Source organism: Mauremys reevesii, linkage group 5 (genome assembly GCF_016161935.1).
Source record: "Mauremys reevesii isolate NIE-2019 linkage group 5, ASM1616193v1, whole genome shotgun sequence".
NCBI lineage: Eukaryota > Metazoa > Chordata > Testudines > Geoemydidae > Mauremys > Mauremys reevesii.
In genome coordinates, this window is record NC_052627.1 from 18,269,152 (window position 1) to 18,283,387 (window position 14,236).

A 14,236-nucleotide genomic window follows, 5' to 3' on the forward strand; every position below is an offset into this window, starting at 1 on the left:
CATAGGTGCCTACCCCTGGTCTATATTAAGATAGCAGCCGAGGGCCCTAATCAAATTCAGGGCCCCATCTTGTTAGATACTGTACAAGGAAGACATCGTTTCTGTTTTGTACAGATTACAATTTAATCAATTTATAATTTCTAAAAGTTCAGGCAACTGTGTTTGGTGTAAATCTTTGGAAGACAGTCTTAGACTTGTGCATCATTATTTAAAAATGGACTGTAGAGAATGAAATGGAATTAACTTCTATCTACATAATGAGGTGGTGTAAAACATGATCATCATCCCTCAATGGATTTAGATGTTTATATATCTCAGTGTAGCCGAGCTACCACTGTATTTCGGTCATACATATCTTTGATAAAAAGACATTAATGCTGACACTACAACTTATTCACTGATGAACACTGACAATCTGTAAGTGTTGCACACACCTCCACAGAGTACTAGGGGTCAATGGATGGACTAATGTTTGTGCTGACATTGTATCTAGTATGAAAGATTAATGGACCTAATCCAGTGTCAATGGAAAGTTTTCAGATCCTTCTCTATCTCCAAGAAGGGCATCTCACGCTTTCATTGACATTGTTATGGCCAATGTACAATGAACAGAAGCCACTATAATGCTACTGCAAGTGCCACTAAGATGCCAATAGGATGGCTTTTTGGATTTTTAATGCTAATTATATAAGTTATAGCTAAATACACAGCATGAACTTAGAAGTAATATGGGTCTAAATGAAGCAAAACAATCAGGAACGTTTTTTCCCAATAGCTAGGTGTAAGTATTGAACTACATATGGAATGCAAAAATAAAACACGGAGGTACATCAAATGAGTCCCCCGCAATACCTAAACACAATAAGATGACACAACATGTGGAAGCTATACCCGCCTTTTCCTATTTTTAAGAGCACACTTAACACTTTCCCTCTGCTCTCTGGAAATTCTTCAGGGCTCTGACCGTTATCTTCCTTTACATCAAAAACAAAACAAATCATATCAAACCAACCTAATATCCTTCTTTGACAGGGTAACAAGCCTTGTGGATTGGAGGAAGAAGTAGATGTGATATAGCTCAGCTTTAGTGAGGCTTTTGATACTGTCTCACATGCCTCATAAACAAACTAGAAAAATACAGACAAACCTGCTACAAAGTGGGTGCACAACTGGCAGGAAAACGGTACTCAGAGAGTAGTTATCTGTGGTTCACAATCAACCTGGAAGAGTATATTGTGTTGGGTCCTGCAAGGATGTGTCCTGGGTCTAGTCCTATTCAGTATCTTTATACATGATTTAGATAACGGCATAGAGAGTACACTAAAGATCATGCAAATCTTGGATTGGACTATTTAGTTACATGAGACATTGCAAACCATCTACATCGTAGGCTGCAATTCCCACTGTCTCTCGCAGATGAAAGGATGCCTACAAAAAAGAGCACACATAAATTTTGTGGACAATACCAAGCTAGGAGGGGTTGCAAGCACTCTAGAGGACAGGATTAGAATTATGCACAACGATCTTGACAAACTGGAAAAATGGCCTGAATTACATAGGATGAAATTCAATAAGGACAAATGCAAAGTATCACACTGAGGAAGGAATGATCAACTGCACAAATGAAAAATGGGAAATGACTGTCTAGGAAGGAGAACTGAAGAAAAGGATTGCGGGTAGTAGTGGATCACAATCTAAGTATGAGTCAACAATGTAATACTGTTGCAAAAGAAGTAAATATAATTCTGGGATGTATTAGCAGGAACACTGTAAGCAAGACACGAGAAGTAATTATTCCACTCTACTCAGAACTGATAAGGCCTCAACTAGAGTACTGTGTCCAGTTCTGGGTGCCACGCTTTGGGAAATGTGAACAAATTGGAGCCAGTCCAGAGGAGATCAACAAAAAAAAGTCTAGGAAACATGACCTACAAGGAAAGATGGAAAAAAAAATCGGTTTGTTTAGTCTGGAGAAGAGAAAGCTGAGGGGGGACGTGATAATCTTCAAATATGTAAAATGTTGTTATAGAGAGGAGGGTGATAAATTCTTCTCCTTAACCACTGAGGACAGGACAAGTAGTAATGGACTAAAATTGCAGCAAAGAAGATTTAAGCTAGACATTAGAAAAAAAAACTTCCTAACTATAAGGGTAGTTAAGCACCGGAACAAGTTACTGAAAGAGACTGTGGAATCTCCGTCACTGGGAGTTTTTAAGAACAGGCTAGACAAACACCTGTCAGGTCCAGATAATACTTAGTCCTGCCATGAGTGCAGGAGACTGGACTAGGTGACCCATCAAGTTCCTTTCCAGTCCCACATTTCTATGACTATCACCCAACGGATACCAGCCCAAGATATTTGTGACAGAACAGGAACTGAAACCAGGTCTCCAGAGTCCAAGTCTACAACTTTAACCACAAGCCCACCCTTCTTACCTTTCCTAATAAGACTGACACAGGGCTAAAGCTTCATACACGGTCCTTGAAGCCCATATCATGGACTGAAGTTGCCACCAAAAATGCATTTTTATAAAGCAGTCCATGAATTTGGAACCCCAATTCATACCTGTGCGAGGAGGAGAAAGTTGCACAGGATTTCATATCCAACGAAGGGTCAGACAAGTCCAGTTCAAATATTTCCAGAGAAGCATTGGTACTGAAAGTTGCATCCAACTGTTGAGCAGATGTACCTACGCAGAAACATACAATTGTATCAGAATGACATAATACAAAATATGGAATTTCAAATTACTAAAGCATCAAATCATACAAAGGAAATAAAATCTTCAGTGTCTCAGAGGTACACTGAACACAAAAAACATAGTACATTTTTCAAAAAGGGAGTTGAAAGTAGTTTCAGGTATTTCACCTGCCCCTAAATCCCTTTTCTGGTTTTACAACCAAAATTTCCCATTAAAATAAAATTAAAAAATAAAAATAAAAGGTGTGTGATTTTTCCTCTCCCCTGCTGCTGTGTAAAAATCCCACACAAATAACAGAAGAAACTCAGAAATAGACTGAAAGGCAGTAGTGTTAGCAGCCAAAACTACTGAGAAACTGCAAGCCATTGGTAAAGACTAGGTCATGAAATCCTATGATTTAGGAGAGAGAAGCCTTGAAATTAAGTTACTAACGCTGCCGTACAGTTAGGGCAAACATGCACGTTTACAAGGTATATGTGGGCTGGGGTTTTGATTTCTAAGGAAAGCTGATACTCCAGAGGTTGAAAAGTGATTTCAAGTGGGTACTGCATTGCATTCTCAATTACTATTTCAGCCTTCAGGACATTAATTTTCTATTATAAAATACAAGTATAGTGAGTATATTATAATCTACACCATATGCATAGAAAGCCCCATGGGTAGGGACCATACCCTTCAACAAGTTACCTGTAGCCAGGTAAATGGGATGTTGTTGGGCAGGGCTCCATGCCTGCATAGCAGTACGATCAATCTCCTTTAACTTCATCCTGCTAAAAGAAGGTAACTTTTGTAATACAGAAAATCAGGAGGAAATGACACCAGTACAACAGAGGGGAAATGGGCTGTACATGGAACTGTGGGTATAATGTGGCGTTTGTAGGGAGGAGGACAATGGTGAAATATTATTGAAGTTTACAGGAAATTAATACTTGCTAAACATGTTGAATTAAACTAAATAAACCTGGAGAACACAGCAACTGCTGTGAGATTCTATTCTTAGACCAAATGCCTTTGATAATAAGAGTTTACATGATATAACTTAATATCTTCCAGCAGCTATTACATTTAAATTAAAATACTGTCCATGTTTCTAAATGCCCAAACTGACATTCATAAACTGTCATCAGAGCTGAAAACTACTGAAACTTACCACAAAGTCACTACTGAAAACCACCACATTGGTTTCTAAAACCGTGTGAAAGAATTTACTAATCCTGTTCCTTAGTGATATTTTAGGGACATAGTTAACTTGCATTCTAGCAATCTCAGGAAATTAATGTAAAGGAGTTTCAGGTTCAATACCTATCCTTGAGTCTGTCTGCCAATTTTTGTGGTCTTACAACATTTTCCTATTTTTAAAAGTTGTGCAAAACCCACACAAACAACAATCCCGACTGATTATACGGAGAAAACAATGAAATTGACTCTATGTAAAGGCTTATCAAATGTACAAAGCAAGCAAGCAAAAAAGATAAAAATATGCTTTTTCTAATCTCTTTAAATTCTAGTAACTTTAGGTGTTACTTTGAACAATAGTAAGTACAAAGAAATTTAAAAGTATCCCTTTAGGTATGTCCCTCTTCCCATACAGGCTGAGGAAGCATGTGTGTATAAAAAGATAAGTAACGCGAAATACTCATTTCAGACATCAACAGTTTTTCAGTCACCATCTTCTACCAATCACCCATGAAAAGGTTATATGGTCCTCATAATAATGACATTCTGAAATGCCAAGAATTTTCTCCTAATTGTGGTTTCGTTAATGGTTTAAAAGAAAGTGAAAGTTTAAATGAAAGCCTGAAATGCTCAACAACTTTGAGTCACACAGTCCTCACAAGCGGATTTATGCAGCTTTTGTGCATGAACAAAAAGTTGTGTGAAGAAGTGCAAAGGTTAATCATGTGATGCAAGATAATTCAGAAAAAAAAAAGCAACCGATAAAACTGGTCTTCCAGCTAAAAGTTTCCAGAAAAATGCTAAATTTTTTCATCAAATGCCTCCTAAGCAGAGCCCAGCACATAATAATCTAAACGACTTTGCAACACACAGACATTTTAAACAAAATATAATAATTCAGGCTTGCAAAAAATTACTTACTCAAGGCAGGGATGACATAGTAATTACCAGAGCTGGTTGTTACCAAGTAAAATCAAGGTTTTTACCACCCTGGATAAAACTAGTTAGTCTCAGTTTAAGGCATTTGCTATTTTAAAAATTGTTTCAAATTCATGCACATCGCATTATACTAGTTTAAGTTACATATTCAAACTGTGGTTACATAAGGCAGTAGCTACACAGATTAATTTAGGACTGTACAAATAAAAAGTAAAACTGCATTGGGATGTAATAATAATATAGTCATTATGATGCTGAACATGGGAATGTCTGTATATATTTGAGTTTGTATTTTCTCAAGAAAGTTATACACGTCATGACTCATATTTTGATATTATATAACCTAAAGTAAAAAACATTTGATCATATAAAAACAACAATAATGCACAGTTGCATTAAGCAATCAGAAGCATGAAGAGTTGCAGATGACCAGTTGTACTATTACTATAACTACAACAGCTAAAACAACGACCTTAACCCATGTGGCCTACAACGTTCTGTAGCAGAAGACCAATTTTTATGTAGTGAATAAATTGAGCCTATTCCTTAGTTCTGAATGGATGTATCCAAAGTTTGAAAAGATTTGTCTTCTGTTTGCTGAACTTGCTGGACACTGAAGCAAATATTTTTCCCACTTTCCTGGTTTAAACCGTATTTAGCAGCGCTCCATCCTACACTTGTTTTTCCTGGAAAACTGCCAGCCCTGACCAAAGGGCGTATAAAATATAACTTTTTGCACTAGCTGGATTAGTGAGTTTTGCAAGATTGCAATGGTAATTTGAAAATTACTTCCAACGGAAAAAAAGAGTTTGTTCAACCTTTGCAAAATGCTTATAATAATTAATCTGTTACACTGACCCTAAAATAGACTTTAATATCGTAGGGCAAATTAACATTAAGGCACAACATATCTTGTCCTCTGATTTTTATTTAATGAGGAACATTTTCTTAAAGAAGGGAGTAGTGGGAATACTCAAAATTTAAACATCTTTATTGGCCACACTTACTCTGTGATAATGGGAAGGTTTCAATTCTTTTCTGTACTTGATTTCAATCTTGACACTGCAGAAGTTCATTCTGACAACACATACCCAGATAATTATACTATGAATAGGGCCCACCAAATTCACGTCCATTTCGGTCAATTTCACGATCATAGGATTTAAAAAAATCATAAATTTCATGTTTTCAGCTATTTAAATCTGAAATTTCACAGTGTTGTAATTGTAAGGGTCCTGACCCAAAAAGGAGTTGTGGAGGGGTTGCAAGGTTATTGTGTGGGGAGGGGTTGCAATACTGCTACCCTTACTTCTGCGCTGCTGCTGGCGGTGGCACTGCCTTCAGACCTGGGCAGCTGGAGAACGGTGGCTGCTGGCCAGAAACCCAGCTCTGCAGGCAGAGCCACCGCCAGCAGCAGCAAGGATAGCATGGTACAGTATTGTCACCCTTACTTTTGCTCTGCTGCCAGCAGAGTTGGGCCCCCCTCAAGCCGCCAAGCTCTGAAGGCAGCAGTGCAGAAGTAAGGGTGGTATGGTACGGTGTTGCCACCCTTCTGCGCTGTTTGCTGCTGGCAGGGTGCTGACTTCAGAGCTGGGCGCCTGGCCAACGGCCACCCCTCTCCAGCCACCCACTCTGAAGGCAGCACAGAAGCAAGGGTAGCAATACTGCAACCCCTTAAAATAACCTTGTGACCACCCTGCAAATCCCTTTTGGGTCAGGACCCCCAATTTGAGAAAGGCTGGTCTCCCCTCAGGCCTATATGGTAAATGCACATAAAAGACCAGATTTCATGGTCCATGATGCGTTTTTCATAGTGGTGAATTTGGTAGGGCCCTAACTGTGAACCCTGCATCTTACATCAAATATGCACATCATAATCAATATCAGGAGTTCTTAGACTGTTGCTAGACAAAGGTCTTTTCAGAGCTCTTGATAATTTAACAGGCAACACACAGTTTGTCTTACTCATATGAATTCTGTATCCTTTAGGGGGATATTTTACAAAGTTAGTTTGTAGCAGACCTCAAAAATAATTTCAAAAATTAGATCTCTTTATATAACTGAATTAAAAACCATTGTAGTAGGGCACCTCACACTGAAAGTACCATGTGTATCCTCATTCTACTTTTAAAACTAAGGAATAGTTTCAAATACCTGTCCCAGAAATGCTTTTCCCAAACTTGAGTGAGGTTTAGTTGTGAGTCGGCTCTAAGCCAAGCAGGTGTGTACTCCACTGGGCTGAAGAACGCTGTTGTGTGGAAAGATCCTGACTGGACTTCAAACCCTTAAGTAAAAAAGCGCAATTGCACAATCCCTCTCTGAAACTGCTCATGGAAGAGATGATTACTGGGTGTCCTCATCAAGTGTGCAGACACCCATGAAGCACCTGGGGAATCACAAAGATGCATATTACTGTGTCTAGTTCAATTTTAGATAAGGAATCTCTTGCATTTGCTCATAACAAGGCTTGCTTTTGCAGAGTTTTTTTCTGGATATTAAAAGTGATTTCTACAGTGGATGTACACATAAATCCTACTCTTGTTTTCACATAGCCTATACTTTTACTGTTAAAAACAGCAATACATGCAGGGTAGTCTGCTGCCTACTCTCTGCCAGGACCAACTGGGACCCCTCCCTCATAGGAGAGATCACTGCCAGGTGGACACTGCGTGACATTATTTAAATGATTTTGATGAACCAAACACCATTTTAAAAGAGAACATAAAACAGACGGGCTCCCCTCCTCTTTATAACATGACAGTAAATTTCATAAATTCTTTACCACCACAAGATTGGTTGGATGTCAGTCTAAGGAATACATCTGTTTAGCAGTGTCTATTTTATACCATGGTAATGACATAACTTCACTTTAAGTCACAAGGGTACTGGCAAAAGAAAATTTGTATGTTGGAAGTCTTGCTGTTGCCATGTTGGCACGACAGCCCCATCTACACCGTCCAGGAAAAACACGTTACTGCACTCTTCTAGTGAACCACTCATAAATATAGTTCATTAGAGAAGTTCTAGCATGTGGCCTGATATCCTGAGTGATTCAGCACCTTTAAGGCTCATGGTTTTTCCACATATTTTCTTATACTTTTTACTTATAGCATGGTATGGTCAATATATTACAGTACAGAAAGGCTATAAAAGATTCATATATTTTACAAATGAAAATAAAAATCTCACTAACAATACTACTAAATTCACTAACTAAAACAGTGAAGAAACATTTTCTTGTATGCACATTTATAATTACAAGTATTTTTACAATATCCATTAACAACATCTGGGAGCTGCAAATCAAAGATTCAGGATTATATTTGAGCTAGTCACTAAAAATATTCTGCATCTCCATGTAACTGTGGTAGGGTAATATTTACATATCTATTAAATTGGATAATACAAGCAAGATGAAAATCTCAAAATGGATATTAATATGTGATCCTCACAGCAATCGTGCAATCTTTCTTCATCTTTCTAGAATCTCTTTTCCTAAAGAGCTTTAAGGCTCCATCTACACTCTGGTTTCCCTTGCAGTTGGATACTGTGTTTAAAGATGGCTTATATAGAAGGTTTTTGCAAACATGGTGTAGATGGGGCATAACATTTTTTTAATTAAAATTAGGTTATAAACCGTAGAAGCGTCAACCCCATATTACGTGTGTTTTGGAGAAAGTTATGAAATAGAGATTAGTAAAATATATTAAACAACCTCAGAGGCTACTATGACAAAGCTAGGTCTAGTATCAGAGGGGTAGCCGTGTTAGTCTGGTTCTGTAGAAGCAGCAAAGAATCCTGTGGCACCTTATAGACTAACAGTGATATCCACAGGACCCTGCCACTGCTCCGGGTAGAGGGGCTGGGGGGAGAGTTTGTCACTTCCCAGCTGCCAGCAAGGCGGCTTTCAGCAGTGCTTAATTTGTAATGAAAGAGGAGCCAGGACACAAGTAACGCTGCATCCGAAGAAGTGAGCTGTAGCTCACGAAAGCTCATGCTTAAATAAATTTATTAGTCTTTAAGGTGCCACAAGTACTCCTGTTTTTTTTGCTGCTACTTTAGCAGCTGACGAGGCAAGCCCAGCGGTGCCGGGGCTATTAAGTGCCAAGCCTAGGGGTGGCGGGGCTTAGCCCTGGCACGAACTGAGCCCTGGCTTTTAGGGACTGGCCCTGCGGCAGGGAAAACGCCCGATCCCAGTCCCAGAGCGGCAGAGCTAGAAGCAAAGGCCGGCCCAGGCCAGGCCAGCGAGCGGGAAGCCCCGGGGAAGCGAGGCTGCTCTGCCCGGGGGGACCCTGCGAGACAGGGCCGCTCTGCCCCCGAAGACCCCAGCTGGCAACCCCGCGCCCTAGGAACGGAGAGACCCGGCGGGGCCCCGCGTCCCCTCACCTGGCGGGGCCGAGCTCTCCGCTGCGCCCCACGTCCCGCTGCGGCGGCTCAGCTGCCTGTCCCCGGCCCGAGGCTCCTCCGCGTCCCGCTCCAACGTGGCAGCCGGAGCGCCGCCCTCGTCAGCCCCGGCTTCCGGCACCGAGACCCCGCCCGGCCGGCCGGGCCTTCCGGGCCGCGCAGCTCCCAGCGAGAGGGGCCCGGCCTGCAGAGGGGCCTAGGCCGTGCCCGCCCGGGCGGCCTGCCGCGCGTTCCCAACAGCCCGGCCAGGGCAGGCGGGCCAGACGCTGCTGCGGCGGCTCGCCGGGGAGTTTTCATGGAGCTCTAATGGCGGAGCAGCTGGATGGCTGCTGGCAGCATTGCCCTGATTCAGCCGTGCTGGAAGTAGGGGGGTTACTGCGTCCCCGGGCTGGCAGCGGTGTCCATCATACCGAGGGGTTAGTTTGGTTCACGGGCTCTCAGTACCACTATACCCTGGTTCTAGCACCCCTGCCCAGCCTCTGAGAGTCCTGAAGGAATGAGACATTTGTCCCTTCTCCTTTCCTTGGTAAGGGCCCCAAAACACTGTAGAGGAGGTTCCAACGTACTTACCAAGTACAGTTCTGCACCCTCACCTTTGTTTCTGATCTGTAACCAAATTCCGCTGCCAAACTGTTCTGCTATTCAGTACAAGATACAAAGCCTAGCAGTGAAGGCAAAAAGGAAGGTGGGGGCCGCTGGTCCCCTTCACCATAGTTTGCCTCTCCAAAGCACTGTGGCCCAAGGGCTAGACAAGCCCCAGCAAGAGTAAAGCATTTTGATCACCTTTACTGGGGTGAATGATCAGGATTTGCCATTTTCATGGAAAAGGTCACATTTCTCCCTCCATACTGAATATTATGTGAGACTGCTACTAGTATAATTCCCTGGGTGAAAATAGGGATGGTTTCCTAACTAACAGCAGTGTTATGAGGCTTAGAGGTCATACATGATTAAGGCACTTATTCTACAGCAATGAACAGAGAATTAAAAGAAATAAAGTCAAGACACCACATAATTAAATCAAGGGCAGCATATCATGTTTATTACCAATACAAATGAAGAGGATTTTACAACAGTCTCCAAAAGCAATCTCCCAAGATTCACACGTTGTATTCGAAACAAATGCTTTGAGACATATTTCTTGCCTTCACCACTACTTTTTCCACTGTAAAAAGCATTACATCAGCAACTAGATTCCTCTTTTTCATTGAGGGGGTTAAAGTAAACAAACAATTTTCAAGCATCTTCCTTAATGATGAAAGAAGAAATTCAGATGGAACACAAACTCTTCACAATTACCTGAAAAGTAAAAAAGCATATTAAATTTTTGACAATATAGATACAGGTCTAATTTAGTGCAGATTAACTTCTACTTCTCAACATTCTTAGGAGTCTTCACTCAATAAGCCCACAATTTCAGTAAATGTTCCTAAGTTCCCCAGACCTGAAGAACGGCTCTGTGTAAGCTTGTCTCTTTCCCCAATAGTAATTGGTTGAATAAAAAAGTTACCTCACCCATCTTGTCTCTGCATGTTACCAAGCTCAGTAACAGTTCAGTAAAGCCCACAGTCTATTACAACCACAATTAGGATGTCCTCCCAGTAGCGTTTAAACAATTTTTTTGTATTTCTAGAAACAGACTCATTCAATTTTTACACATTTTAGAAAGAATGCTCATTACTGTCTGGTTCAGCTTATTTTAAATTATCCCCTTGTCATCTCCAAGACCTGGAGTCTGACTATACGAAATAAACACCTAACAAACATGATGGGTCTAACAAAAATAAAAAAAGAATTCAGAATCAGAAACAAGGTCAGACCCAAACTAGTTGCACTGAGGTACTGTAGTACACACACTAATATGCTGTAATACACTGTTCTGAGATACAATACCAGGCACAAACTGAATCAGCAAACAAATTAACAAAAGTGTTAATGCTTACCCACATGTCAACAAGTGCAACCAAAAAAGTCTTAGTTCACCTTTCACAAGTAGACAGCAATAATTTAATGCTGGGGAGGGAAAGAAGTTCTTTTGTTATATATTCAAACTGAATGAATTCCAGAAGTGTATTTTATGTTTTTCTTAATCTGCAAACTGAACTGACTACCAATGTTCTTAGATCCAGTTTTGAATTTTTTACCCCATGTCCTCATCCAGTCAAACACTAATCACAGCGAGTCATGATGTGAACAGCAGTGAAAGGTTTTAATCATTGGACACTAGGCAAAACAAATTAACACAATATATTAAAAAGACTTACCACATTCATCTTGCAAATCTTTAAGCCTAGCTTACTATACATGGTTTGCCAATTCCCAATCAAGTTCTAAAGTTGATAAAAATACACTTTTTTGAAGAGAAAACTAAGTTAATTATTCTCTAACCACATTTAAAATTTGGGAGGCTCTCTAAACCTAAGGTTATTTGAGGCTTTTATTTCAATAGTTTTAAATATTCTATTTTCACCTTTTATTCACTTTTCTCCCCCCCAAGAACTTGCTGAACCATGATGTAAGCAACTTTATCTGCTCAGGACAGGAAACAGGTCACTAAGGGACACAGGCCTGGGAGGAAGATAATTTTCGGGTAGGACACAAGGGATTCTACTACTGCAGCTACTGTTACAGGACAAAAGAAATTAAAAAAAAGTCCCCTTTTCTTCAAGAGGTACTTGATCTACACTTTAGTTATTTTGCCAGTCAGGGTGTGAAAAAAACCAAAACCACATCAGAGAAGGGGACTACTTACACCTAACATTGGCAAGTTATGACTTCTTGCAATTCACTGCTATGTTGCCAAACCCTCCTCTCTTCTACAGTCAGTTTAGACTTTTATGGGAAGTGATACCCCTTCCTAAAGAATGTAGGTAAAATAAAATATTTAGTTCCCATTTTTGAACATCCTTAAATTATTGTTGGATTCCCCAATTAGGGAAATCAGCTATACTTCAAAATCACTTAATGAAACCCTCACCTGAACAATAGTTAAGTAATATGAACTTCCAGATTCCAAGCTTGCCTGGCAGATCTTGTCAGTAGAAAAATCCCTAAAGGAGTAAGAACATACATTTAAAAAGTGATTTTTCTTCCCAAAATTATATCAGTGCAAAAAGTATCAAACATTAGCAGCAACAGTTATTTGCATTAGTAATATTTATTGGCTTTACCCAGCTTTCCACTTAAGTTATGTCAGCACATTATGCCGGTTTTTAAACCACATATCCTCATCCAAACAGATACTAATCACAGCACATCATGATGTGAACAGCAGTGAAAAGGTTTTAATCATTGGACATGTGAAGTAAATATTAAGTGAACAGTAGCACTTAACCACCCCTTAAACCAACACTTCACTTGGCTCTAAGAAGAAAACAGTAGATGGCTGTCACATGTGATAATGGTTTCACTATCTGATAGCTAGTTGATTGCTTTAGTCCATGTTCTAGTGGGCAGTTTATTTACATTACAAAAGCCAGCACAATAAAACATTGGGTATTCTTCTAGTGTTAAGTGTGGGCTACAAATTAATTCGCCTGACAACTCAGTTACACTTGCACACAGAAAGGTTCCTCTAGTCAAGGCTAAGGCATGCCAATGGTGGAATTAATCTTGCACCACTATTGCCTGCAAGCTATCTGTTCTGTGGAACTTCAAGTTGGATTAGTTCAAACACAGTTGAGTATTGAGAGCCATCAATACGGCAAATACTTGCTGATGTGCCATCTCTCGCCTCCTTTCATCCCCTCATGCTTCAGGTAGATCAATCAACTGCTACTTTAGTTTAGAATAGCTGTCCAGGTTCCCTACTTATCACAAGGGGGTCTTAAATTCCAGAAAGTTTTAAATTCTTATACCTGAGCATGTCAGTAATTCTGCACATGCTCACGCCAACATTAACCCTTACGTGAGATCTGTAAAACGGTAAGTGCTCATTGACCCAACTGGCTACTGGAGCTACACTGACCAGAGCTTGTACAGCACAGGAGTTGTTGAGCATCCACGGGTTTGTTCCAGTAAAGCACGTAAGGGTTAGTTTAATTTCTGCTGGTGCACTAATCAAGTTGCGTTGGGCCTCTTTCCTGTAAAGTAGGCAAGATAACGAGCCTCCCGCTGAAGTGCTGGAGACTGCTGTGCAAGGCCTGAGCGGGAAGGCGTGCCTCTAGACACAACGTGAGCCACTGGGCTCTCGGCCCAACCCAGTCAAGGCACCTGGACAGGCTAGCGCTAACCACGACTTCACTTACCCCGAATCTGGGGGACGCTCCATGCACGGGGTGGGGGGAGGCTGAGCGCTCGCAGGCCCCGGCTGTTCCCTGCTGCTACGCCCCCGACTACACAGTACGTGAACTCGGACTCGGGTTCAAGCCCCAGGCCCCTTCCGTCCACACGGGAAGGGGCCTATGACCCCAATAGCTCGGCCCGCCTCAGGCAGAGCCCGGCCCCGGCTGAGCCCCAGGCGGCGGGCGCCACGTGGCACCCCGCCTGCCTCAGGGCCTCCCCGCCTGGGGCCCATGGTGCTGGCTGGGGACTGGGCAGCGTCCCCTCGGGCAGCTCCTTCCCCATCGAGAGCCTGAGTCCCCGCTCCGCGCCCACGCCGCACAGCAGCCAGAGTCGAAAGGGAAGGGGCGCGCGGAGACAAGCGCGATCAGTAACCCGGATACGGCCACCCCCAGGCAGAGAGCGCCGCTTCCATTGGCTCCAAGTACGCTGGGTTTGATTGGCTGCCTGCTCCTGTGCCGTTTCTGATTGGTTCAACTCTCCTTCCTCTTCTTTCCCTATTTCCTGCTTCCGCGGAGCTATGTGGGGTAGGGTCATAGACAGTCCCCGCGCTGAGAGGGTGTGGTCACAGGAACGCCGGGAGGACAGCGACCAATGAAAGCCTCTCTTCCATAGCGCAGGGGCTAGCGAACGGGGGGCGGGGGGGGAAGCGAGAACCAATCGGAAAGGGCAGAGAAGAGGCGCTCACCAATCTGAGGGCGCGTTCCATCAGCGCTGGCAGTGGTTGGAGCGCT

The 14,236-nt window shown here is 41.9% G+C and overlaps 1 protein-coding gene and 1 long non-coding RNA gene across 8 annotated transcripts in view; both read right to left on the reverse strand.

The window, feature by feature from the left end:
* Window positions 1-9,456, reverse strand: part of SEC31A (SEC31 homolog A, COPII coat complex component) — a 68,213-nt gene extending 58,757 nt beyond the window's left edge. The window contains exons 1-4 of one of the 7 annotated variants that reach the window (XM_039540368.1): window positions 9,204-9,456; window positions 6,972-7,203; window positions 3,390-3,469; window positions 2,567-2,690 (exon numbers count right to left, since the gene is read on the reverse strand). In XM_039540368.1, the coding sequence (XP_039396302.1) occupies window positions 2,567-2,690; window positions 3,390-3,468 (203 nt within the window). In that variant the 5' untranslated portion in view covers window position 3,469; window positions 6,972-7,203; window positions 9,204-9,456. Of the gene's footprint in view, window positions 1-2,566; window positions 2,691-3,389; window positions 3,473-6,971; window positions 7,204-9,203 lie in introns of all 7 variants that reach the window. The other 6 variants (XM_039540367.1, XM_039540365.1, XM_039540364.1 and 3 more) reach the window with 6 other exon arrangements.
* Window positions 9,457-10,233: 777 nt separating this feature from the next.
* On the reverse strand, window positions 10,234-13,834 carry LOC120405690. The gene is made up of 4 exons (XR_005598775.1): window positions 13,469-13,834; window positions 12,199-12,271; window positions 11,165-11,234; window positions 10,234-10,520 (listed from the first exon to the last, which is right to left on the reverse strand). It is a non-coding gene; the product is annotated as an uncharacterized LOC120405690 (long non-coding RNA).
* Between the last annotated feature and the right edge of the window lie 402 nt (window positions 13,835-14,236).